Genomic DNA, 27,023 nt, shown 5'->3' on the forward strand with positions numbered 1-27,023 from the left:
CGGAGTGCATATCCGGAACATTGATTGACCGCAGTTGGCGCTGCGTTGCAATGAAGCCCCTTCAAAATGCCATGAAAATGGCTAAAGTGGCTATACAACTGGACGCGGGGAACCGACAAAAGGTATTATAATGTCTATATTTCAACAGATTTACAATTTCAGTAGCAAACGAGTTATATAGCCAGGAGATATACGCTTTATCGTTGATGTAAACAACCACAAAATAGGCGGGGCTATCCGATGCCAGCTGCAGTCTATAGTGTGTGATTGCGGCCTGAAATTCGGAGGTTTCTTGCTTGTGGGCATTCCTGCATTTGCAGGAACTTCCTATTGGTTCCTGCTTGTGTTTAAGTAACTTTTTTTTATATTCTAGATTTCCATGATAGTCCATGGGATTAAAATATGGGCCAAAAGGGAAATAAAAGTATTATCAAGAGGTTTTTTTTCAGTTTAGGCTATGCCATCGTTGTAGTATTATACATGTGCAACGTTTTATCTTAAAATGTATGTGTAATCTGATGCGATGGATAACAGATGGGTGCTTTTAGCAACGCGGGTGTATTTGCATACACTACTGTAGCCCATTCTAGATGCTTAGAATGCCTGACCCTAGATTTTTGCTTGTTTACACCTAGCTGCACTGGGGTCGGAAATGCAATTGTGGTTACATTAAAACACCTGTAATCAGATTACAGATACTTTTGAAGAAATATATTACTTTATTTTATTTAACCTTTATTTAACTAGGCAAGTCAGTTAAGAACAAATTCTTATTTACAATGACGGCCTAGGAACAGTGGGTTAACTGCCTTGTTCAGGGGCAGAACGACATATTTTTACTTTATCAGCTCAGGAATTTGATCTAGCAACCTATTGGTCACTGGCCCAACGCTCTAACCACTAGGTTACGTGCCGCCACTGAGGAAAAAATATTTGTTCCGCCTTAGCGAGGATGACCACAAGTCAGAGACCACTATGATAATGAGCAGGAATATCCTTTTGTGGGCTACAGTCCGAGATATGTCTTCCAATGGCAAGGGTGTGGCCTACAGTCGATACGGATATCAAGGTATTGATATCTGCATAGTGCATTGATGTGATTCACATTGCTGATCTTTCGTTTAGCTATTTGCGCCTTACAGATTGTGGTTGTTGTGGATGGCTGTAAATAAATTAATATGGGTATTTTTAACTAATAATTGTTGACTTGAATAAGTTAAAGCTGCCTATCAATATTTTTTTTTGCGACCAGCGACAATCCAATGAAAAATGACCTCTTGCAACAAGTTTGAGGGAGTTCAGCTCGGGTAAAACAATTTTGCTAATATACAATGTATTAGTCAAAAGTTTGGGCACACCTACTCATTCAAGGGTTTTTCTTTATTTTACTATTTTCTACATAGTAGACATCAAAACTATGAAATAACACATGGAATCATGTAGTATATTTGAAATTCTTCAAAGTAGCCACCCTTGATGACAGCTTTGCGCACTCTTGGCATTCTCTCCACCAGCTTTACCTGGAATACTTTTCCAACAGTCTTGAAGAAGTTCCCACATATGCTGAGCACTTGTTGGCTGCTTTTCCTTCAATCTGTGGTCCAACTCATCCCAAACCATCTCAACTGGGTTGAGGTCGGGTGACTGTAGAGGCCAGGTCATCTGATGCAGCACTCCATTACTCCCCTTGGTCAAATAGCCCTTACACAGAACTGGAGGTGTGTTGGGTCATTGTCCAGTTGAAAAACAAATGATAGTCCCACTAAGTGAAAACCAGAAGGGATGGCGTATCGCTGCAGAATGCTGAGGTAGCCATGCTTGTTAAGTGTGCCTTGAATTCTAAATAAGTGTCACCAGCAAAGCACCACCATACCTCCTCCATGCTTCACGTGGGAACCACACATGTGGAGAGCATCCGTTCACCTACTCTGCTTCTCACAAAGACACGTCGGTTGGAACCAAAAATCTCCAATTTGGACTCATCAGACCAAAGGACAGATTTCTACTGGTCTAATGTCAATTGTTTCTTGGCCCAAGCAAGTCTCTGATTCTTATTGGTGTCCTTTGTAGTGGTTTCTTTTCAGAAATTCAACCATGATTCACGCAGTCTCCTCTGAACAGTTGATGTTGAGATGTGTCTGTTACTTGAACTCTGTGAAGCATTTATTTGGGCTGCAATCTGAGGTGCAGTTAACTCTAATGAACTTATCCTCTGCAGCAGAGGTAACTCTGGTTCTTCCTTTCCTGGGTGGCTATCTTCTGTGTACCACCCTTCCTTGTCACAACACAACTGATTGGCTCAAACACATTAAGAAGGAAAGAAATTCCACAAATGAACTTTTGACAAGGCACACCTGATAATTCAAATGCATTCCAGGTGACTACCTCATGAAGCTGGTTGAGAGAATGCCAAGAGTGTGCAAAACTGTTATCAAGGCAAAGGGTGTCTACTTTGAAGAATGTCAAATTTAAAATATATTTTGATTGGTTTAACACTTGGGGGGGGGGTTACTATATGATGTGTAATTTCATAGTTTTGATGTCTTCACTATTCTACAATGTAAAAATAAAGAAAAACCCTAGAGTAAGTAGGTGTGTCCAAACTTTTGACTGGTACAGTACATCCATATTTCCAAGTCCTATTATTGAATGTCAAGGGGTATTACATTAATTGGAATGACTGGAAATCTGACATACTTTTTGGTTTTTAATGTAATGTATCGGTACATCCTGTATATAGCCCCGCAATTGTTATTTACTGCGGCTCTTAAATTAGTTGTTATTCTTATCTCTTAACTGCATTGTTGGTTAAGGGCTTGTAAGTAAGCATTTCACTGTACACCTGTTGTATTCTGCGCATGTGATAAATAACGATTTGATAAAGATAAAACCTAATTGTATTCTTTTCTGTAGTAGAAAGCAATGGGTTAGAAGAAGCCTACATAACCACCCCATAAAGTAAAATGCAACATCCATTTATAGCCAGCTATGTGAACTCTAACATTGATTTATCCTGCAATAAATGTTGTTCAATTGGCAACATTAATTTGTCTTCTAATGCCTCTTAAGGGGAAAGTAATGAAAATGAACCAGAACTTTTGGATTACTCAAATTCAATAACGTAATGTTACTAATTACAATTTTGGACAGGTAACTGGAACGGATTACATTTAGAAAGTAACCTACCCAACCCTGTATGCCACTGTACACCAACTTTGACCTTTATCCACACTGCTCTATCGAGAAGATTGAAATACTGCTAGTTTGCCCTTTTCATCCTCATGCTAGCTAGCATTAGCCACAACAGCCGTTATGGAATTGCACATCGCGTTGAACAACAAAGGAGCTGATTGGCTGTGGTGGTTACTGCTAGCTAGCACGAGGACGGAAAGGGCAGTTTTACAGGAAAAATAACAGTATTTCAGTTTTTTTCTATGTATCAGTGTGTATAAAATGTAAATAGTCCGGGTGGATTAATTGTTCAGCTGACTTATGGCTTGGAGGTAGAAGCTCTTAAGGAGCCTTCTGGTCCTAGACTTGGCACTCCGGTACCGCTTGCCATGTGGTACCAGAGAGAACAGTCTATGACTTGGGTGACTGGAGTCTTTGACAGTGATGTACTGGGCCATACACACTATCCTCTGTAGCGACTTACGGTCAGATGCCGAGCAGTTGTTATATCAGGTGGTGATGCAACAGGTTAGGATGCTCTCGATGGTGAATCTGTACAATGTTTTGAGGATCTGGGGACCCATGCCAAATCTTTTCAGTCTCCTGAGGGGGAAAAGGTGTTGTCGTGTCTCTTCACAACTGTCATGGTGTGTTTGGACCATGATAGTTTGTTGGTGATGTGGACACAAAGGAACTTGATACTCTCGATCCGCTCAGTCCCATCGATGTTAATGGGGGCCTGTACGGCCCTTCTTTTCCTATAGTCCACAATCGGCTCCTTTGTCTCGCTCACATTGAGAGAGGTTGTTGTCCTGGCACCACACTGCCAGGTCTCATCGTTGACGGTGATTAGGCTACCACTGTTGTGTCGTCAGCAAACTTAATGATGGTGTTGGAGTCGTGCTTGGCCACATCATTTGCGCCAACGTTTTGGAAACATAAGAAACCATGTTCCAGCACTTGTTTATGGAACACAGATGGAAGACAGTCCTGTGCTAATTAGCTATCTGCGTCTTCGAACATCTTTGTGTAAACGGAAGATGGACGCCACAAACGTGTTGTCACTGAAAAATACTGTCGACTGCAACTGTGTTAACCTTAAGTGTATATTTTGCCATCGTGAAATGATTTTGATGTGATATGAAAGTAGAGGGCTTTATGTTTCTAGAACCGTACCGCAATAGTGGCTGTGCATAAAATTGATGGCCCCCATGCACTTAACACAAATGCCTTGTTGGCTAATTTTTCCATATTACACATTGCTCTTGGTAACACTTTTTTTTTTTTTGTGGACCTTATTCGTCTTTCAATCACCCACGTGGTTATGAGCCTAAAAACCAATGAGGCAGGACTTGCAGGGCATCTAAAATAGAACCAGGTAATTTTTTTAGCACTTGGCTACGCAGACGCTTGCGAGCATTTTGGGATGAAATTATTGAATAACATATCTGTACATTTATTTTGCAATGCTCGCGCAAGCAACACGGCTGGTGTGGTCAGCATGTAACATTGACAAAACTGCGGGAAAGCAGTGCATAGCTGGTGGTGAAGGACACTGTCTACCAGTGTCCTAGCTAGCTAGCTACCGGTGTCCACCCCGTCTCCTGTCTGTGTAACGTTTCTGCAGCTCTAGCTAGCACTCAGTGACCGCGTTTACATGCACACAGTATTCCGGATAGTAGCTCATATCCCGCTTATTCGGGATAAGCTGTTTACATGCACCTTTGATATCCGGCTCATGAGTATCCATGAACATAATATATTCCTCATAAGTACAGTGCATTCGGAAAGTTTTCAGACCCCTTTTTACAACTTTTTGTTTTGTTACAGTCTTATTCAAAAATGTATACAAACTTTTTTATTTTCTTCATACATTTTTCTTGGTCACTTCCCTTGGTCAGGGAGGTGACCAACAACCTGATGGAGCTCTGTCAGGGTGACCAGAGTTCCTCTGTGGAGATGGGAGAACTTTCCAGAAGGACAACCATCTCTGCAGCACTTCACCAATCAGGCCTTTATGGTGGCCAGGCAGAAGACACTCCACAGTAAAATGCACATAACAGCCCGCTTGGAGTTTTCCTAAAGGACTCTCAAGACAATGGAGTGGCATTGGGACACGTCTCTGAATGTCCTTGAGTGGCCCAGCCAGAGACCGGACTCGAACATCGCTGGAGAGACCTGAAAATAGCTGTTTTGCGAGGCTCCCCATCCAACCTGACAGAGCTTGAGAGGGTCTGCAGAGAAGAATGGGAGAAACTCCCCAAATGTAGGTGTGCCAAGATTGTAGCGTCATACCCAAGAAGACTTGAGGCTGTAATCACTGCCGAAGGTGCTTCAACAAAGTACTGAGTAAAGGGTACTCAATACTTATGTAAATGTGATATTTCTTTTTTTTTTTTTTTTTATACATTTGCAAAGATAATAAAAAAGTCTGTCATTATGGTGTATTGAGTGTAGATTGATGACAAAAATAACAATTTAATCCGAATCAGAATAAGGCTGTAACAAAACAATGTGGGAAAAGTCAAGGGGTCTGAATACTTTCCGAATGCACTGTATATGGGTTAAATGGAATAGTAACAGAAATATGGACACTGACTGTAGGCCTTTAACCTGACATGTAGCGTAATATATTATTAGCTCCTGGAGAATTATGCATTTCTGACAGTGAAATTATACAACAAAAATGTATTTTGTCTCAGGATAAGGAGTGGAGAAAAATTATTTATTTCTTTCAGCATCTCTTGCGACAATGTGAATGCGAGGGTAATGTGTTATCTTTGAAACTGCAGACAGTATTTCAACCACAAAATATGCACCCAAGATGAACTGCATTCTTATCAGAAATATCTTGTCAATTTTCTCCGCTTTGCAATTTCTATAAAACCAGTCAAATGGATGACATTTTGCACAGGAATAACCTTTCTACTATTTTGAAGATTATTGCGTTTTCTCCCCAGTCCCTAAACTAAACAGACAACTTCACTGGTGTTAATGGTGTTAACTATAGATTACTAATGCATTCATTCTTTTGATGTAAGACATTATTCTGGTGAGCACTACTTTATTTAGTCTTCTAGGGCAGGTATTCCCAAACTGGGGTACGGATACGTGCAATGCTGTCGGGGGTACGCCAAATAAAAATTTAATTCCCATTAAAAATTTAAAATAGTTTTCTTCACATTTTCAAACAAGCTGTCAGGCATTCCCTTGGCAGCAAGAGCCTCTCGGCGGATGCTGCAGTGTACCCAAGTGGCGTCGGGAGCCATGACAGGGATACATAGTGAAGTGGTAACGCGCGTGCAAGCAGTTGCTCCCGACACCACTTGGGTACACTGCAGCTTCCACTGAGAGGCTCTTGCTGCCAAGTCGAATGCTTGAAAGATGTTTTGGACACTACAGTGAAAGTGGTTAACTTTGTTAAAGCAAGACCCCTGAACTCTTGTGTATTGTCTGCACTGCACTATAGGCACCGACCATATAACGCATACGTTTTTTTTTTAATTGAAAGATGAGTTTAACGTTTTCTTTACTGACAATTTTCACTTGTCTGACCGCTTGCATGATGAGTTTCTCACACGAGCCTATCTGGGTTATGTTTTTTCTCACCTGAATGATCTGAATCTAGGATTACAGGGATTACAACTATATTCAATGTGCGGGACAAAATTGAGACTATGATTAAGAAGTTGGAGCTCTTCTCTGTCTCCATTAACAAGGACAACACACAGGTCTTTCCATCATTGTATGATTTTTTTTGGTGTGTGCAAATGAACTCATTTGATGGACAATGTCAAATGTGATATAGCGACGCACCTGAGTGAGTTGGGTGCGCAATTATGCCTCATCGAAATTGCAACAAGCGGTTCTGTGACAATTTAATCAGAAGTCACTACCAGATTTCTGGATTGGGCTGCGCCCAGAGTATCCTGTCTTGGCAAATCGTGCTGTTAAGACACTGATGCCCTTTGCAACCACGTACCTATGTGAGAGTGGATTCTCGGCCCTCACTAGCATGACAACCAAATACAGGCACAGACTGTGTGTGGAAAATGATTTAAGACTGAGACTCTCTCCAATACAACCCAACATTGCAGAGTTATGTGCATCCTTTCAAGCACACCCTTCTCATTAACCTGTAGTGAGTTATTCACAATTTCCGATGAACAAATAAGGTTTTATATGTAAGATGGTTAAATAAAGAGCAAAATTATTGATTATTTTTTGTTACCTGGTCCTATAAGAGCTCTTTGTCACTTCCCACGAGCCGGGTTGTGACGACAAACTCACCCTCATTCTTATGTTTAATAAATGTATCCTATAGTGTCTGGCAGGCTGGCAATGTTGGTAAAAAAAACATTTGAGTGTGCTGACCCTGGTGCTAGAGGGGGTATGCAGCTGGAGGTTGAATGTTTGAAGGGGTACGGGACTATAAAAAGTTTGGGAACCACTGTTCTAGGCCAACAAAGTTATGACAAAAGAGACGCTGCATGTATCACACTATAGTTGACAAATAAATGGCCGACCAAATGTCGGAAATTATAATATAGCTTACCAAATGTCGGAAATTATAATATAGCTTACCAAATGTCGGAAATTATAAGCATAAACTTTAATTTAAATGTAGATAGATTAATTATGGTCTGCAAAATGATTATGGTGGATCGAACTGCACAGGTAATTGCGGGCTGCAATCACACCCTTCTCTGCAGTGGCAACATGTAACAATTTTTTTCACTGTGTCATCATCACTGTAAAATTAAAAAATGTAACTGCTGCAATATCATTTGTTACAGTAGTTGCCCTGTTGGTATTATGTGATAATGTTCTATCTATGTTTTATTGCCCTGTTGGTATAATGTTCTATCTATATGTTTTAATGCTATTATGTTTCAACTGTTGGAATTTTACAGCTGACTTTTTCTCTCTAGGAAGCTTACTGTGAATACTTGAGGAGTATCAATTTCATCTCCCACGCACTTCTGGAGGATGCTGAATCGAGGAGTAAGATGAGACCTGGACTATATTCCATTATGCAAAACTAAATAAAGGACAATTCATACATCTCCTTTCATTCAAGAGGTGCTCTGTAAATGAGAGTTGTTGTGATGCTTTCAAGATGGGACTGCAACTACATCTTAATGGCTGTGTTTATTGATCATTTCTTCACTAACTGCTATTTTATTTTCTCTTTCCTCACCCAGAGGAGGAGGAGATGGTAGCAGTAGAGGTGGAAAAGATGTTGAGGCTAGCTGAGCAGTGTTTGGAGAGAGTCAAGTCCCTCGTAGGAAAGAGAGATGAACCCCCTACCCCTCCCTCTTCCACCACCACACCAACCAACTCAGCAGCACTCAGCCTGACCACAGCCTTAGCCCCATCTGTTGCAGTAAACCCTGGAAAGATTGGTAAATATATTTATCCTCAAATTTTGTTATGTTTTTCATATGACTTTTTCCCAGAATGTATCATCCTCCTGTCCCTCCTCCAGTTTTGCCACAACCACAAGAGAAGATTGACTCGGGGCCTAAATATAACCCCAGGCCTGGACACCGCAGAGTTCTCTCTGAGGGTGGAGGGGTGGTCTCCCTCTTCCTGCCCCCAGAAGTCTTCCAGAGGTTGCAGACAGTGGAGTCACAGGACACCAGGAAGTGAGTTATCATAGAAACTGAGGACTAAACAATCGGGGTGCAAATGGGAAATATAAATAGCCCTTCAGTGACAGCAGAAGGACTCTGTTTACAGTATTCATGAGACGCCTTCATCAGAAGTCAATTGGAGAATGGTTGTCAATGTAGAACTTTTTTACGTTGTGAAAGAGGCAGGTGATTAAGTAATCTACATGTAGAATGTGGCCCCCTTGTGGAACCTAAGCGAATTGCAACAACTGCCTGAATTCAAACAATTCTCCCCTCCCCCACGTTTGCATCTTTTTACTCTCGGTTTTGAATCACCAGTTTCAAACATCTGAAAATACAATATTTTTGGTTATTTAAAATATGTTTCACATCGGTTTAGATGTACAATGATTCTCTACACTATACTTGCTTGTTTTGTCACAAACTGACATTATTAAAACCAGGAAATGGCAGAGCGAATTCTACTACCCAAGTCTGCCATTGTTGATTCTGCTCCTGAGGAGATTACCAAGCCTCTGTGAGACACTGAAGGGAGGGTGCAGCTTTCCCATTTGACAACATCTTTTGTTGTCAAATAGGAAGGCTGCACCATCAAAATGCAATTTTCTATCGGTCCAAAATATTTGTTTTGTGAATAAAATTCCACTATTATTGCAGTTACACTGAGTGCACAAAACAGTAGGAACACCTTCCTAATATTGAGTTGCACCCTCTTTTTCCTTCAGAATAAGCTGAAATCGTCAGGGTACGGAACAGGGTACAAAACATTTCTGCAGCATTGAATGTCCCCAAGAACACAGTGGCCTCCATCATTCTTAAAGACTTGAGGCTGTAATCGGTGCTTCAACAAAGTGGGCCTGAATACTTATGGAAATGTATTTAATTTTAATATAATTTAGCAAACATTTCCAAACCTGTTTTTGCTTCGTCATTATGGTGTATTGTGTGTAGAATGAGGGAGAAACTATTTAATACATTTTAGAATAAGGCTGTAACATAACAAAATGTGCAAAGTCGAGGGGTCAGAATACTTTCCGAAGGCACGGTCTCAAGGCTTAAAAATCCTTCTTTAACTTGTCTCCTCCCTTTCATCTACATTGGTTGAAGTGGATTTAACAAGTGACATCAAGGGATTATAGCTTTCACTTGGAGTTACCTGGTCAGTCTCTCATGGAAGGAGGCGTCATGTTTTGTACACACTGTATATTATGATTTTTTAAAATTAATTACTTAAAAGCAGACTTGGTTAGTGCAGAGTATTTTAATACTGCAGAACTGAAATGCACATAGTGTGCCCACCCCAGTTGTAGTCTTGATACTTTTTAAGATGTGACTAAATATTTCTGTATGTTTTTGTGTATATGAAAGGGAGCTTACACCCATAGAGGAGGCATCACGGTTGAACCAGAAGTTGAAAGCAAATTGTGAAGCTCGTCTGGCCCGACTGCCCCCTGCTCAGGCCCGTACACAGAAGACTTCTCTGGTCAGTCTTTGTGTTTGTGTGTTATTATGTCACTTATACCAAACAGACACCACACACCATATTCAGTTGAACAAAGTTTTTGTGTGTGTCCACTACTTTTTTTTTTTATATCCACTACTTTTATGTAGTGGATATAACGTCTGTGTGGATATCACAAACTTTCTTTTTAGCTTTGTTCTACTGTAATATGACACACAGTATTAAACTTACTAACTAGTTTACTAACAAGTACCCTCAATTTATCACAATTGAAATGTCATCCAAAGTAAAGAAGAAAGGTTGTGAAATCCACACAGCTGTTATATTCACTACACATATTGTGCATGGGCACACACACACTTGAGTGCCTGATGTTGGTATAAAATCAGATGGACCCAACAAGAGCTCAGGAGGGAAAATGGTGGAAGTGCAGGTTGATTCTGATGCTGCGCGATTGAATTAATTAATTGAGAATGAATGGAAGACGGAATGAATGGAAGACGGGAGAACTTCGGTTTCTGGTGGGAGTGCAATTCGTCAACAACAATCAATTTGAGGTCTCAAATATGTTAAAGGAGGCATTAAGAAAGGTAGTCAGAGGGACCAGGAGTGGTTTTGTTTTGATTTCCTTTGTCTCAAAAGAGGAGGAGGAGGAGGAGAAGGCATTATAGCCCTATAAATGATCAGAATCTGAAATGGAGAGCTTTTATTTTCGGGTCAATCAAATCCAATTGTATTTGTCACATGCTTCGTAAACAATGGGTGTAGGCTTACGGGCCCTTCCCAACAATGCAGAGAGAGAGAAATATTAGAAAAGTAATAATACATAAACAATGAGTAACGCTAACTTGGCTACATACACAGGGTACCAGTACTGAGTCAGGATGTGCAGGGGTACAAGGTAATTGAGTAGATATGTACATACAGTACCAGTCAAAAGTTTTTTTGCATTGTTGTTTTCCTTTCCCTTTGTCTTTTGTTCATTTAGTTTGTTTTTGGTACATTTGGGGGGTCTTGGGGGTGGGGAATGGAAGTATGGGGGTCTTGGATGGTTGAGGGGCAGCTCTTGAGGAACTGTGGGGGTGGGAATCTTGGAGGGCTGGCGGTTGGGAGCTTGGGCCAGTGGCTGATGGATCGCTGATTCGGGTCCCCGTTTTTGAACTTGTGGGAGATCCGTCGATGTGCTCTTGAGCAGGGCATTGACCCTTGTTGCTTCTGTGTGTCACTCCGGATGCGAGTCTGTTAGATGACTAATGTGATGTAGTTGTTGAGCGGCTTCACTGCAAGTATATTGTATGTTCTAAATACTCGATAAAAAGAGAGAAAAATATGAAATAAATTAGCATACACACATATTTAAAGTAACTACATTGTAAAATAATAGTGTAGACATCAGTGTGCAAAACTGTCATCAAGGCAACGGTTGGTTACTTTGAAGAATCTCAAATATAAAATATATTTTGATTTGTTTAACACTTTTTTTTTCTTTTTTTAGTTACTAAATGATTCCATATGTGTTATTTCATAGTTTTGAAGTCTTCACTATTATTCTACAATGTAGAAAACAGAAAAAGTTAAGAAAATACCTGAAATGAGCAGGCATGTCAACTTTTTACTGGTACTGTACAACTAGGAATAAAGTGAATAGTCCACATGACAGAAAATTAACAGTAGCAGGAGTAGTGTATGTGATGAGTAGGGTGGGTGGAGTCTTGGAAAACTTTTAGGGCCTTCCTCTGACACCGTCTGGTATAGGGGTTCTGGATGACAGGGAGCTCGGCCCCAGTGATGTACTGGGCAATACGCACTACCCTCTGTAGCGCCTTGCGGTCGATGCCATGCAGTTGCCATGCCACACGATGATGCAGCCAGCCAAGATGCTCTCAATGGTGCAGCCATAGAACTTTTTAAGGATCTGAGGGACCATGCCAAATCTTTTCAGCTTCCTGAGGGAGAAGAGGCGCTGTCGTTCCCTCTTCACGACTACGTTGGTGTGTGTGGACCATGATAGATCCTTAGGGACATGGACACAGAGGAACTTGAAGCTCTCGACCCGCTCCACAACAGCTCTGTTGATCTGAATGGGGGCGTGCTCAGCCCTCCGTATCCTGTAGTCCAAGATCAGCTCCTTTGTCTTGCTGATGTTGAGGGAGAGGTTGTTGTCCTGGCACCACACTGCCAGGTCTCTGACCTACTCCCTATAGGCTCCCATCATCGTTGGTGATCAGGCCTACCACCGTCATGTTGTCAGCAAACTTAACGATGGTGTTAGAGTCTTGAACGGCTACGCAGTCATGGGTGAACAAGGAGTACAGGAGGGGACTAAGCACGGCGGATGTGTTGTTGCCTACCCTCACCACCTGTTTGCGGCCTGTTAGGAAGTCCAGGATCCAGTTTGAGGGAGGTGATCAGTCCCAGGATTCTTAGCTTTGTGATGAACTTGGAGGGCACTATGGTGTTGAACGCTGAGCTTTAGTCAATTAACAGCATTCTTACATAGGTGTTTCTCTTGTCCAGGTGGGAAAGGGCAGTATGGAGTACAATCGCGAGAGCTTCATCTGTGGATCCGTTTGGGTGGTATGCAAATTGGAGTAGGTCCAGGGTGACAGGGATGATGGTGTTGATGTGAGCCATGACCTGCCTTTCAAAGCATTTTATGGCTACAGATGTGAGTACATCGAGGTGATAGTCATTTAGACAGGTTCCCTTGGTGTTCTTCGGCACAGGCACTATGGTGGTCTGCTTTAAACATGTAGGTACTACAGACTGGGTCAGGGAGAGATTGCAAATATCAGTGAAGATGCTCTGAGTACGTGTCCTGGTTATCAGTCTGTCCCTGGGCCTTGTGATGTTAACCTGTTTTAATGGTCTTACTCACATCGGCTACGGAGTACTTGATCACACAGTCGTCTGACAGCTGATGCTCTCAATTGGTTCAGTGTTGCTTGCCTCGAAGTGAGCATAGAAGGCATTTAGCTTGTCTGGTAGGCTCACGTCTCTGGGCAGCTCGTGGCTGGCTTTCCCTTTTGAAATCTGTGATAGTTTGCAAGGCCTGCCACATCTGACAAGTGTCAGAGCTGATGTATTAGGATTTGATCTTAGTCCTGTATTGAAGCTTCGCCTGTTTGAAGGTTTGTCGGAGGTCGTAGCGAGATTTCTTATAAGCATCCGGATTAGTGTCCCGCTCCTTGAAAGCGGCATCTCCAGCCTTTTAGCACAGTACGAATGTTGCCTGTAATCCATGGCTTCTGGCTGGGATATGTACGTACGGTCACTTTAGGGAAGACGTCGTCGATGCACTTATTAATGAAGACTGATGTGGTTAACTCCTCAATGCCATCAGATGAATCCTGGTGCTAGTGAAACAGTCCTGTAGTTTAGCATCCGCTCCATCGGACCACTTCCATATTGGGCATATTGAGCATGTCACTGGTACTTCCTGTTTTTTTTATTTTTGTTTCTTGTAACCAGGAATCAGGAGGACAGCGTTAGGGTCAGATTTGCCAAATGGAAGACAAGGGAGAGCTTTGTATGCGTTTTTGTCTGTTGAGTAAAGGTGATCTACAAGTTTTTTTTTTTTTTTTTTTTTTTTTTTTTCCCACCTCTAGTGACACAGCTGACATGGTGGTAGAAATTAGGTAAGACAGATTTCAGTTTTCATGCATTAAAACCACCGGCCACCAAGAGTGAGTATTTTCTTGTTTGCTTATTGCCCTATACAGCTCGTTGAGTGCGCCAACATCGATTTGTGGTAGTAAATAGACAGCTACGAAAAATTTATATAAACTCTCTTGGTAAATAGTGTGGTCCACAGCTTATGAGGACCATGCCTCAGGACTACCTGGCATGATGACTCCTTGCTGTCCCCAGTCCACCTGGCCGTGCTGCTGCTCCAGTTTCAACTGTTCTGCCTGCGGCTATGGAACCCTGACCTGTTCACCGGACGTGCTACCTATCCCAGACCTGCTGTTTTCAACTCTCTAGAGACAGCAGGAGTGGTAGAGATAATCTTAATGATTGGCTATGAAAAGCCAACTGACATTTACTCCTGAGGTGCTGACTTGCTGCACCCTCGACAACTACTGTGATTAATATTATTTGACCATGCTGGTCATTTATGAACATTTGAACATCTTGGCCATGTTCTGTTATCTCCACCCGGCACAGCCAGAAGAGGACTGGCCACGTCTCATAGCCTGGTTCCTCTCTAGGTTTCGTCCTAGGTTTTGGCCTTTCTAGGGAGTTTTTCCTAGCCACCGTGCTTCTACACCTGCATTGCTTGCTGTTTGGAGTTTTAGGCTGGGTTTCTGTACAGCACTTTGAGATATCAGCTGATGTAAGAAGGGCTATATAAATAAATGTCATTTGATGAGGTATTCTAACTCAGGCAAGCAGAACCTCGAGACGTCCTTAATATTAGAGGTTGTGCACCAATTGTTGTTAACAAAGACACACCTCCCCCTTGAGCTTACACGGCGCCGCCCTTCTGTCCTGCTGATACATAGACAAACCATCTAGATGTATATTGTCCTTGTTCAGCCATGACACTGAGAAACAGGATTTATTTAAAAAAATAAAAAATAAAATGTAATATCTGGAGTCTTGTTGGACATTGTGATTAGTTATCTTACACAGAAGATTCCAGGAGTGGTTAAAGCATGTTGACTAAACCTTGTAATAGATGGAGGAAAGTAAATCGGTTTTACTTCTTCAAACATCAGTATCTGCCTACTCGTGAAGCTGGGATATGTAAGATATGCAGTGAGAGCGTTTGTGAAAGCCGTTGCTGTGCCGAAATTGCACAAGTCATGTGTGTTCATATGAAATCAATAGGCTGGTGAAGAATGTGATGATCTACAGAGTTGCAATTGTGGTAGCCACAAGCTCACAGAACGGGACCGCCGAGAGCGGAAGCTCATAGCGCATAAAAATAGTCTGTCCTCGGTACTACCAAAAAACTGCCTCTGAAAGCATCGTCAGCACAATAACTGTTCGTCGGGAGAAGTGTTGGCTCTGTAGCAGTGGAAAAGTGTTCTCTGGATTGATGAATCAAGCTTCACCATATGGCAGTTCAAGGGACGAATCTGGGTTTGGAAAATGCCAGGAGAACACTACCTGCCCGAATGCATAGTACCAACTGTAAAGTTTGGTGGATGAGGGATGATGGTCTGGGGCTGTTTTTTATGTTTCGTGGCTAAGGCCCTTAGTTCCAGTGAAGGGAAATCACAATACAATGACATTCTAGACGATTATGTGCTTCCTACGATTCTGTGCTTCCAACTTTGTGGCAACCAGTTTGGGGAAAGCCCTTTCCTGTTTTAGCATGACAATGCCCCTGTGCACAAAGCGAGGTCCATACAGAAATGGTTTGTCAGGATAGGTGTGGAAGAACTTGACTGCAAAGAGCCCTGACCTCAACCCCATTAAACATGGGATGAATTGGAACACCGAATACAAGCCAGGCCTAATCGCCCAACATCAGTGCCCGACCTCACTAATGCTCTTGTGGCTGAATGGAAACAAGTCCCCGCAGCAATGTTCCAACATCTTGTGGAAAGCCTTCCCAGAAGAGGGAGGCTGTTATAGCAGCAAAGGGGGGACCAACTCCATATTAATGACGAACAGATGTCCACATACTTTTGTACTTTTTATATCCATGTACTTTAATTGTCCCAATGATGCGTTATGCACACTAAGAGATGTAGCACAGACTTCCTCGTATATACTCGCAGGGTGGTTAGTTCTCCAGTAGCCTACTCGAGTGCAATCAATGACAACCCTTAAACTATGACGTTTCATTGTTCAGACCCTGATAAGCCATATATAATGCAATCGGTCAGCAGTTAGCCAACCTCAGGCTAATACTGGTTGTAGTGTTGAGGTGATAATAACTTTTTTATCTTTACCTTTCAACAAGAATTCTGCCTCCTGGAAAATATTGCTTTTCTTATTTACTAATTACATTATGTATGAGATATCTGACATGCATGCTTTTAACATCTCTAGAAATCCTAAATATTTATACATTTTCTTTCAGACTCTCTCTCTTCAGAGGCAGATGATGGAGAACCTGATTATTGCCAAGGCCAGGCAAGATGCAGTATCCTTTGTTTCTGATATTTAATGTGGACTTTCAGTTGCCTGGCTACCCAGAGTCCTTGCTCCAGCCAAACACTAGGCCACGGACGTTAGTTTCTTCTCTGCAGTGAGTCTGGATCTGAGTACCTCCCTGACCCTTCATCGAATACGAACACATTCGGGACCGTCTGATTTGTGGGTTGGGCCGGAGCCAGAACACACGTGGGTAAAGCAGCAGTTTGACATTGTCATTGGCTTTGATACTATGACTGGTTAGAGACGATCCAATCGCTGATGACTTTGTTTTGTAGAACGCCCCTCGTCATCACAAACACGATTTCAATGATGGCAATCTCAGACTAAAGTATGTAGCGAATGACAGAGCAGCGGAAGAATTTGGTGTGAGTTATCGACTCGTCAGGCTAGACTTTCGGGGTTAGTTTATTATCATTATTATTATTATTATTATTATTATTATTATTATTATATAAGTCTAGGGGTTATTGGGTAAGACTATCCACTTGAGTAAGACCAGGATCCAAATGATGGTATCTTGGTTCAAGGATCCCTACGTGTGACCCGTGGAACACACATCCCAGACACCTCTTGCACTGGTGTACCGGACACCCCCGCAGACCATGCAAGGAGTAGCCTAAAGGGTTACATCATCAATTATAGTGATCGACCTATTGGTGTTTTAAAGGTAAACACCTTCTGAGATAATGAATGCTGTTGGTTGTCCATGGTGGTAGGCATATAGCTTTGGGGTGAGCTGCTATATTATGTTTAGAGCCAGTGGACATTTGGGAAGATTTCCTTAATGTCTGTGAAGCTCCAAAGGAAGATGGAGGAAAGGAGACTGAGGCTGCAGGAGGAGGCCAACAGGTGAACATTCATCCACCTAGACAGTAGAGCTTGTTACACATCACAGTACAAGCCTCACAGTTGTATGGCCTTACAGGCTAACAGCGTAAGAAATGTCGGAAGTATAACTGTAGGGATTAGAATCAGAACAGAAAGCTGATACTTGTGCTTGCAGTTAAGTATAGAATATTTCCAAACGATTTCCCTTCATTGACCACTCAATCCACCCATGAATGAAAGTCAATGAATGGTGCTTGGAGCTGAGCTCCAGTTACATCCATATATCAGATTAGTAATCTGTCTGTGCTGTATGCAGGAGGTTTGCTGCGTCTGGAACAATTAATGGAGAAGAACAGGAACAACGTGTTCTGTACACAAATATTTTGGAATATGAACAAGATCATGTGAGTTCAGAGTTCAGTAACAACTTGACAAGCCTTTGTGTTGATAAGTGAACTTCAGTGTTTTCAGAGAATGATAAGGTTATTGGCTAAGTGACTGTTGTCAAGTTGTGTCCTCATCCTGTGTATGTGTTTGACTTACAGGACTGGCCCAAGCTTTGGAAAGCGAAACTCAAGAAAAATCCTGATGATGCCACCTTGGTCACCGGCCTTGTTTCATGTCTTCTCAGGTACTGAACACGAGGCAGCACAAGGCAGTCATATATTTTGCCAAACATAATGTTACTTCATTTCCATTTCAATAGAGGAGTAACTTGTTGTGTGCTCTGTGTATCCTAGCTGTCCAGACCACCCTGTGATTAAGCTACTGAAAAGGCTCCAGTACAGAGTTTACAACAGGCTTTATCCAATCGTGAGCAAGAGTCTACCTGCAAGTCCTGCCCTGCCCATGAAACCCTCCCGCAGCACTCAGAGCTTGTTGATCTCAGACTCTCATCAGAACGTTTCAAAATCTGGCACAGGTCTGTCCTCCGATGCCTCTCTCAATATCTCCTCCTCCCATGACCATAATGCCAACGAGGCAGAGTTGGATAGTGATGGGCCCCATACTCTGGACAGGGAGAATTTGTTTGAGGATATGGAGCAGTTCCTGACACAGATGGACCGGGACCCCTCTCATAGGGACCCTGACATGATCTTTGAACCATCACAGTTAAATCAGGAGTTCCTCGTTCAGGACTTGGAGATGCATGCTCTCAAAAAGCACCTGAAGGCTATAGTGAAGGACATCCATATTGCCATTGGTAAACCTCACTTTGACAGGAAATGTGTTCTCTAATGGAAAATATATAGAAGAAATGATAAACATATTTGTTTGTGTTCCAGATCAACTGCTGTCTCTGTGTCTGCTCTCATTTGAGTGTCTGAACACAGCCAATTCTAAGGACCTGTGTGTGGCCAGCATAGAGGAAGCCTTCTTCACTCCCATCTGGAGCCCTCTGTTGACCCTCTTCAGGTAAAGCAGCTTCAGGTCTTAACCCCTCGTTTAGCTTTTTTACAATTTTCTAGTCTTTTAATTTACAGTCGGTGCTCATATGACTGCTTTTTATGGCCAATATACTAAAACCCAGTCCAACACTATATATTTTGCTGCTCTGATCACATTTACATATTTTGTGATGATGATGATGATGATAATGATTGAAACCTCCTTGTATGCAGAATGAGTCGGATGCCAGGCAGTGGTCAGTAGATGGCGTCAGTAGGCTACAAGTAGAAGCTGTTCCCTCTTCTCCTATTGTTGATTTATGCTATCAGTTTAGTGAGATGATTTCTAGACCTGTTACAAGGTTGTTGTGCAACCGTTCGTTGATCTATTCAGTCTAATGCTCACTTAGAAAGTAGTTCAGTATGACAGCTGCTGTCAGTCATGTCACAAAACCTGTTGATTATTCATGGTAACCCCTTGTATCTTTGTGTGTCCTGGACTATGCAGGAAGGTCCACAGAGAGCGGGAGCTGTCCTTTGAGTCCAGTATGAGGCTGTATCAGGACGCCTCACCTGGTGACGTTGGTGTCGCATCGAAACTGTACCCCCAAGACCATGTTGTGCTGCATGGTTCCTACCCCTATGAATCAGCAGTGCAGGAGCTTCGCTTGCTGTGCAGAGATTGCTGTCCCCAGAAAAAGCTGGAGTGCATTGGTGAGTGAACCCCTTAAAACCCTCACTGGACAATGATAGTGTGGGAAGTGTTCTTCACATTGCTCATACAGGGGAAGCATTTGATCTCTACTAGCACCACTGTTTATTGTGCTGAATGAATTAAATGGGGGGGTGGGAAATCCATGTCTCTCTGGCAAAATAACATCCAGTACACTTTATTTTAGACAGGCTGGAAGCTGAATTGACTTGTTTGGTCTAATTGTGTAATGTAATTGATGTTGTTTTCCATATCCCTATCTATTAGTCACCTTTTGTTTTTGCTTTCTGTTCTGTTGCAGTTCGGACATTGCGTCTGATCTGTGCTTGTGCTGAGGACTACTGCTGCCTTCATGAGGCGGATTCCAAAACAGCAGCTATGTGAGTCTAGTACTGCAACATTGCTTTTATGAACATGATCACGTGCTGGATCATGCTGATTTCCCTCTCAGGTCTCTTTCTCTCTCTCTTTCTCACACTGACTCGCACACATTTCAAATAGTGTTATTTATATTTCAATGTTTTTTCCCCTCATTCTTCTGTTTGTGCTTTATAAAGACTAGGACTTACGGTACATAATCTTTTTTTGGGAGGGGGGGATCCTAATATAATTTAGGACCTCTTGCCTCAGTCAGTGGTCGACTTGTCAGACTTCATCAGGGCTCACTAAGGCCAGACGCAGTAGGGGTCTGGCCAAGGATCACCGCCCCCTGCAGAGTGCCTCATCCTGGCCGACCCTCAAAGTGGGTCGCCTTGTCTGGAACTTACCCTTGCAGGTCCCAGCTGGCATAGGAGCCGTGGGAGGGAAAGCAGCTCTACTGAGTAGCAGAAAGAGCTATAGATCAGAGACCATCTGAAGGGAATACAGAGCGTAGACGCTAAGGCATGCTTGAGGTTGGGGTTGGGGGCGAGTAATATAGTGAGGAAGTTTACTGGGTTGTTTGCTTGATTTAGGGGTCTGCTACTTGAGGATTTAATGAGGCTTGCCAGAGTAGGCAGGAAACTGATGAGGTAGATCACAAAAATTTAAGAGCCAGTCCACAAGCTACCTAAATGACACCCAGTAAACGGCTGTCTGCATCGTAGCCCATTGCATGAGCTTATACAAGGCGCATTTAAAACTAAACTGTTAGAGGATTGTGGGCTCCAATTCTATGCTCCCACGCCCAACAAAACAAATCTCTGGCCCTCTCATTTTCTCTGTCTCATATTAATGTTTTAGGGGCATTCAGAGAAAAGCTCATGCTCTGTATCTGTCTCCTTGTATCGATGTAGTCGGAGCTGAATTCCACAAAGCCTGGTCTCTGCTCCACTCTGTTGGTGGAGTTCATCAGGAACTTCCTTCAGCATGGAGTGGAGTTTAGTCAGCTAGGTCTCGTCAAGATATTCTGGGGTGTGTGTGATGTTTGGTTTTGAACATGGCATACTGTTTCCAACAGTTTCCATTTTAGGGGGTAATATATTTTCTCCATTGCTTCTTAATGTTTATTGTGTTTCACTTTAAGAAAAATGTTGGCCACACTATTGAAAGAAGTGCTTCCTATTCTGAGGAGTCGGTTTGGGACTGTAGAATGAATGGCTTCAATGTGACCATTATTCTCACTAATTACTTTCTATTGTGTTCACATGAAAGTATGAATGCAGTACGCATGTGTGAACATTATCAATCCATTTTCCCTTTTTCCTTGTCACCTTAGTTTCCTTTTTACATACATACACACACACACACACACACACACACACACACACACACACACACACACACACACACACACAGTCTGCAGCCAACTTCCTCATTCATTGTTCGTCTCATTCTTTCTTTTGTTTCTGACTAGGTGGGGGCTCATTTTGTCCTCTCTATCCTCTTTTGTCTGAACCAACTCCCATTTCAATGTATTTTTTTCCCTCACACTCCTCTACATCTCTCTTCACTTTGTCTTTTTCAATATCAAAAATGTTTTTCTAAGATTTTTCAGAACACTGTAATGTCTTTTTAAATATGTCAACTTTGTCTATGACTGGTTGCATTATGACGCTTCATGTTTGACCCTGAATTTGAGATTTATGCTAAAACTGGAATTTATAGACACTAATTTGAAGTTTCTAGGAATGTATGTGTCTCTGTGTATTTACAGTTAAGGAGGGTGTGATTTAAAAAAAATGATCATTATTATTTTTGGTTTTGATTATGGGTGTGAAGTGTGAGCCCTGGCTCTCTGGGGTTAAATGACACGGTCCACACCTCTTTAACTTGCATGCCAGGGATTTGGTTACCTCTGGCTGGGTCAGTAAGGCGACAGTCATCCACCTTCTCACGCAAAGAAGTCTGTGATTGCGGTTGATGGGTGATTAATAAGGGTCACTGGACCAGTGGAGATATTATCATTTGTGAAAATGTGTACCACAACAGATTATATATTTGTTTTTAACAATTGAATTCTAACACAACCATTTCAAATATTATTTGATTTAATTTCTTCTCTGTTTCTTTGTTAGTGGGGCAGATGACTTGTTGCCCATCCTCTCCTATGTGGCTCTGCACTGTGAGCTGCCTCAGCTGGTGTCAGAGTGTGCTGCCCTGGAGGAGTTCATTCATGAAGGGTAGGTCTCCAACTTACATACACACTTTTAACGTTCACCTCACAGAAAACATGTCCCCAACTCCATTGTACCTCTCCCCCTCTAATCTCAACTCTGGAGACTGTCAACCTCTGGCTTAGTCTGTATCAGTTTCCCTTTGCGTGTCAGCTCAGACCACACCCGAGAGCTCTATTTATCTTAGTAAAAACAGCCTTTAATAGGCTGGTTAGATTGGCAGTGATAAAGGAATGTGGGGATATTCTGGTTTGGTTTTCCTTTCCAATAAAAATACAAATAAAAGCCTACTTGATGTTTATACAGCTCAGTGGTTTGGAAGAGCAGAGTGTAGGGAAGGCTGTGCTCACTGGGTCCAAGGCCCTACAGAGGCGGGCCCCCCATGTAGGAATTATTGCTGTGATTTCCAGAATGACACGTTAAAAAGTAAAGAGAATGGGGTGATGTTATTTACATGCCTGTAAAAGCACGCGCCCCCGGCCCACCCCCACCATAGAAGCTTATGGATAGATATCTTTCGATCTCTCTTTCTCTCACTCGCTCACTCTCTCACACACACAGCCCTGGCATGAGTTGCTCTCGTGTCTTGGTCTCATTAGCTTAAGGTCACCCAGAGTTGACTTGAGGCTCAGGCCTTTCACTGCTCCCTTGTGAAAACCTCCACCCTGCTTACTGTCCTGCCTTTTTTATCCTCCCCACAAATCTGCTCTTCCCTCCCCCTTTTATATACAGATGGGCCAGGAAAAAAACACTTGTTTTACTGGACCATTTGCCTTGTTAAGTCATGGAATGGTCTGATATGAGGAGGGAAGTTGTTGCATAAAACCATCTTTATGGTAATCCTCAGAAGGAAATGATGTGAGCGTTGATTTGTTGTTAAGGGCAAAATTAATAACATATCAGGTGTTGGTATTCAATCACTCAATCTACAATGATGATGAGGTTACAGTGGGCCAAAAAAGTATTTAGTCAGCCACCAATTGTGCAAGTTCTCCCACTTTAAAAAGATGAGAGGCCTGTAATTTTCATCATAGGTACACTTCAACTATGACAGACAAAATGAGAAGAAAAGAAATCCAGAAAATCACATTGTAGGATTTTTAATGAATTTATTTGCAAATTATGGTGGAAAATAGGTATTTGGTCAATAACAAAAGTTTATCTCAATACTTTGTTTAATACCCTTTGTTGGCAATGACAGAGGTCAAACGTTTTCTGTAAGTGTTCACAAGGTTTTCACACACTGTTGCTGGTATTTTGGTCCGTTCCTCCATGCAGATCTCCTCTAGAGCAGTGATGTTTTGGGGCTGTTGCTGGGCAACATGGACTTTCAACTCCCTCCAAGGATTTTCTATGGGGTTGAGATCTGGAGACTGGCTAGGCCACTCCAGGACCTTGAAATGCTTCTTACGAAGCCACTCCTTTGTTGCCCGGGTGGTGTGTTTGGGATCATTGTCATGCTGAAAGACCCAGCCACGTTTCATCTTCAATGCCCTTGCTGATGGAAGGAGGTTTTCACTCAAAATCTCACGATACATGGCCCCATTCATTCTTTCCTTTACACGGATCAGTCGTCCTGGTCCCTTTGCAGAAAAACAGCCCCAAAGCATGACGTTTCCACCCCCATGCTTCACAGTAGGTATGGTGTTCTTTGGATGCAACTCAGCATTCTTTGTCCTCCAAACACGACGAGTTGAGTTTTTATCAAAAAGTTATATTTTGGTTTCATCTGACCATATGACATTCTCCCAATCTTCTTCTGGATCATCCAAATGCTCTCTAGCAAACTTCAAAGGGGCCTGGACATGTACTGGCTTAAGCAGGGGGACGCGTCTGGCACTGCAGGATTTGAGTCCCTGGCGGCGTAGTGTGTTACTGATGGTAGGCTTTGTTACTTTGGTCCCAGCTCTCTGCAGGTCATTCACTAGGTCCCCCCGTGTGGTTCTGGGATTTTTGCTCACCGTTCTTGTGATCATTTTGACCCCACTGGGTGAGATCTTGCGTGGAGCCCCAGATCGAGGGAGATTATCAGTGGTCTTGTATGTCTTCCATTTTCTAATAATTGCTCCCACAGTTGATTTCTTCAAACCAAGCTGCTTACCTATTGCAGATTCAGTCTTCCCAGCCAGGTGCAGGTCTACAATTTTGTTTCTGGTGTCCTTTGACAGCTCTTTGGTCTTGGCCATAGTGGAGTTTGGAGTGTGACTGTTTGAGGTTGTGGACAGGTGTCTTTTATACTGATAACAAGTTCAAACAGGTGCCATTAATACAGGTAACGAGTGGAGGACAGAGGAGCCTCTTAAAGAAGAAGTTACAGGTCTGTGAGAGCCAGAAATCTTGCTTGTTTGTTGGTGACCAAATACTTATTTTCCACCATAATTTGCAAATAAATTCATTAAAAATCCAACAGTGTGATTTTTCTGGATTTTTTTCTCATTTTGTCTGTCATAGTTGAAGTGTACCTGTGGTGAAAATTACAGGCCTCATCTTTTTAAGTGGAAGAACTTGCACAATTGGTTGACTAAATACTTTTTTGCCCCACTGTATGTTGATTTTATTTTGTTGATCTGTCTGTAAATTGTACAACGATGGTGCAGAGAGTTCTAACAGTTCTTCTCTGTCTCAGGTATCTGATTGGAGAGGAGGGCTACTGCTTGACATCTATGCAAAGTGCTCTGCAATATGTGGAGTCATTGCACACAGGAGGTTTTCAGTTGCACAACACTAAATCGGCCTGATACAGGTAATATACATCCAAGATGATCAAACATCACACTGAGTACAAACAAGATCTTTCGCAAATATATCCTTGTTTAGAGGAAATTCTTCAATATTATTTAGTTTTTAATCTCCATTGTTTTGATGTTACCCTATACAATGTTAAAATGAAATGAAATGTTAAGTTGAGAATTCTATGATAACATTGAGAAAGGGCCCAACTAGAAGTGATTGAACTGATTGGGGTTGGAGGGTTTATTGTTCTCAGTATCTATGAAGTTGGATGAGTCATATAGTATAGTGGGCCATTGAGCAGTCTTCCCAGAGCTGGAGAAGTTACACAGGGATTAATTATATATGACATCATCAAACAGTCCCACCTAAACTCCCGGTGACATAATTAATCCATGCTAACTAAACATTTGACTTAAAAGTGTGCTCTGTCTGCAGAGCTGTCAGTTATGCAAGGCTGTTCAGTTATGAGAAGGACTCCTCTGTTTCACATTTCAGATGGAATAACAGATTTAGTTTAAATGTCAATCCGATCTCCTCCCAATTCATGCGTCCTAAATGGAACAGCCCGTTGTCGCCATGTATATAAAGGGGGGGTGTAGCGTTTTCTTATTGAGTGGCCAATCAATGTTTTACAGAATTTAATCAAATAATTGTATTGGAATTTGGGGATTATTGGCATTCTTAGTTCAGCTCCTATTGATCTGAAAAGATTCTGTAGAACTACACACATGGGCTCTGTACTGCACTTCTACATAACATGGAGGTGCAGGCTAGTGCTGTAGTCTGATTATCTCCCCTTCTCTCTGAAGTGTGGACTCTTTCACCCCTTATGGATGTCAGAAGGAATGGACTGGTGTAAAAGGGAAACTCCCTAGCCCATGCTTACACTAATCCAATGCTTTTAACTCCATGGGGGTGTGTAAGCAAGTGTACACTTTAGGTAGAAGGGTAAAGGATTGGAATGCAACCCTGGACCAAGTGAATAGCAACTTTTCTACACCTAAGAACATTCAACCCACAAGTTCATTGATTGAAAGGGCATCCATTAAATACAGTAACGGGACACTTGAGCACATTGTTGGTCTCACATTGTGTATCTGGGTGTTGGGTACCAATGAATTGAGTGCTTATTGTTTGCTTTTTCAGGGTGCTGCTTTGAAATGGAAACCTGTATTTCCCCTTGTTGCAGTGCTCTGGAGTGACAGTGCCTGTTAGCTGCAGACTGGACCACCATTCAACTTAATTCAGATATTCTGCGCAAGAAAGGATCCTATACTTCGGCTTTCAAATACATTTTCTTTTTTTTAAAGTGCTCCCTATTGAACTGTAGTTTCTATGCAACAATGGTTCTGATGGGCTGGACATGATTTCCAAGTTCTGCTTGTGTTCAGCCAAGTGATTTGACATGGCCTGTTGACTGGTACTTGGACTAGTTGCAATGTGGTATGGTCTGGATGGACTACAGCGTCTGTGGTTATGAGTCCCCTTATTTGAGGGGCATTTAGGTCAAGTGCTTGAAGCTTTGTCATAAGTCACTGAAGTCTAGAAAATATTTTCTTGCTATTGTCCAATATTGCTAATTTTAAATGCTTTCATTTATGAACTGACCCTGTCATTTAATTGAGTTCATGTCTGAAAAAGCACTATTTACCACCACAGAGCAAAATGTGTGTATTTTTGAAACTCTAAAAAAGCATGGATTGATAAATGATTGTGGAGATGCTTACAGTATATTATGATAAATGATTCTTATTTTAGGAGAGGAGGTGGAAATGAAGACCCGTATGCCTTTAGATGTATTTAGATTCTAGTTTCATTTTAATCCTTGCATTCAGGAGATGTTTTAGGATCATTCTGAAGAAAATAACTAGGTTGGTATTTATTGTGCTACCTGGGAATGTGTGTGCGTGCAATAATGTGTGGGATCAATTCCTCTGTGTAAAAGTACATGCACAATTGAGATATGGGGACCCCATGTGACCATGATTAAAACAAATTTACTGTTGAAATTAGTTGGTAATAACTTGTTGGCAGATATTTAGAAGTAATCTTTTGTATTTTGTGCACTTGGGTGGATGGTGTTATAGAGGGGATTCACAAGGGAGGGGGGGGGGGTGTTATTTGCTCTTTAGGAGCATCTTAGAACAGAAATTGATAATACTTACATTTTAATTTAATTATAACTTTTGCACTTTAGGTTTGTCCCACTTCTGAAATCCCCATCACAAAATCACTGTAATAGTGTGCGCGCAAGATATGGAAGGCATTTTGACATGTTTTCACAACAATAGTGTTTTATACTTACAGAATTTAACATGAATTTATCATGAACTGGTGTTATTACAGTATAACGTTGAGGCATGTTAATTAAAGAGTTTTATAAAA

General features: G+C 41.9%; 1 protein-coding gene across 3 annotated transcripts; it reads left to right on the plus strand.

The window, feature by feature from the left end:
* On the plus strand, positions 1 to 27,023 carry vps9d1 (VPS9 domain containing 1). Of its 3 annotated transcripts, none has more exons than XM_021569256.3 (16): positions 1 to 122; positions 8,103 to 8,175; positions 8,376 to 8,576; positions 8,660 to 8,819; positions 10,176 to 10,290; positions 16,307 to 16,369; positions 17,180 to 17,232; positions 17,528 to 17,615; positions 17,757 to 17,842; positions 17,952 to 18,415; positions 18,498 to 18,627; positions 19,108 to 19,313; positions 19,613 to 19,691; positions 21,807 to 21,911; positions 24,532 to 24,648; positions 25,785 to 27,023. In XM_021569256.3, exons 1-15 carry the CDS (start codon positions 51 to 53, stop codon positions 24,641 to 24,643), a joined length of 2,007 nt encoding a protein of 668 aa, XP_021424931.2. In that variant the 5' UTR covers positions 1 to 50; the 3' UTR covers positions 24,644 to 24,648; positions 25,785 to 27,023. The 3 variants fall into 3 exon arrangements, with proteins under 3 accessions (XP_021424931.2, XP_021424940.2, XP_090061728.1); XM_021569265.3 differs by having other exon boundaries at positions 25,828 to 27,023; XM_090205602.1 differs by lacking the exons at positions 24,532 to 24,648; positions 25,785 to 27,023 and adding an exon at positions 22,638 to 22,758.

The sequence above is a fragment of the Oncorhynchus mykiss genome, chromosome 2, assembly GCF_057628025.1.
Source record: "Oncorhynchus mykiss isolate SJ-2025 chromosome 2, ASM5762802v1, whole genome shotgun sequence".
Taxonomy (NCBI): domain Eukaryota; kingdom Metazoa; phylum Chordata; class Actinopteri; order Salmoniformes; family Salmonidae; genus Oncorhynchus; species Oncorhynchus mykiss.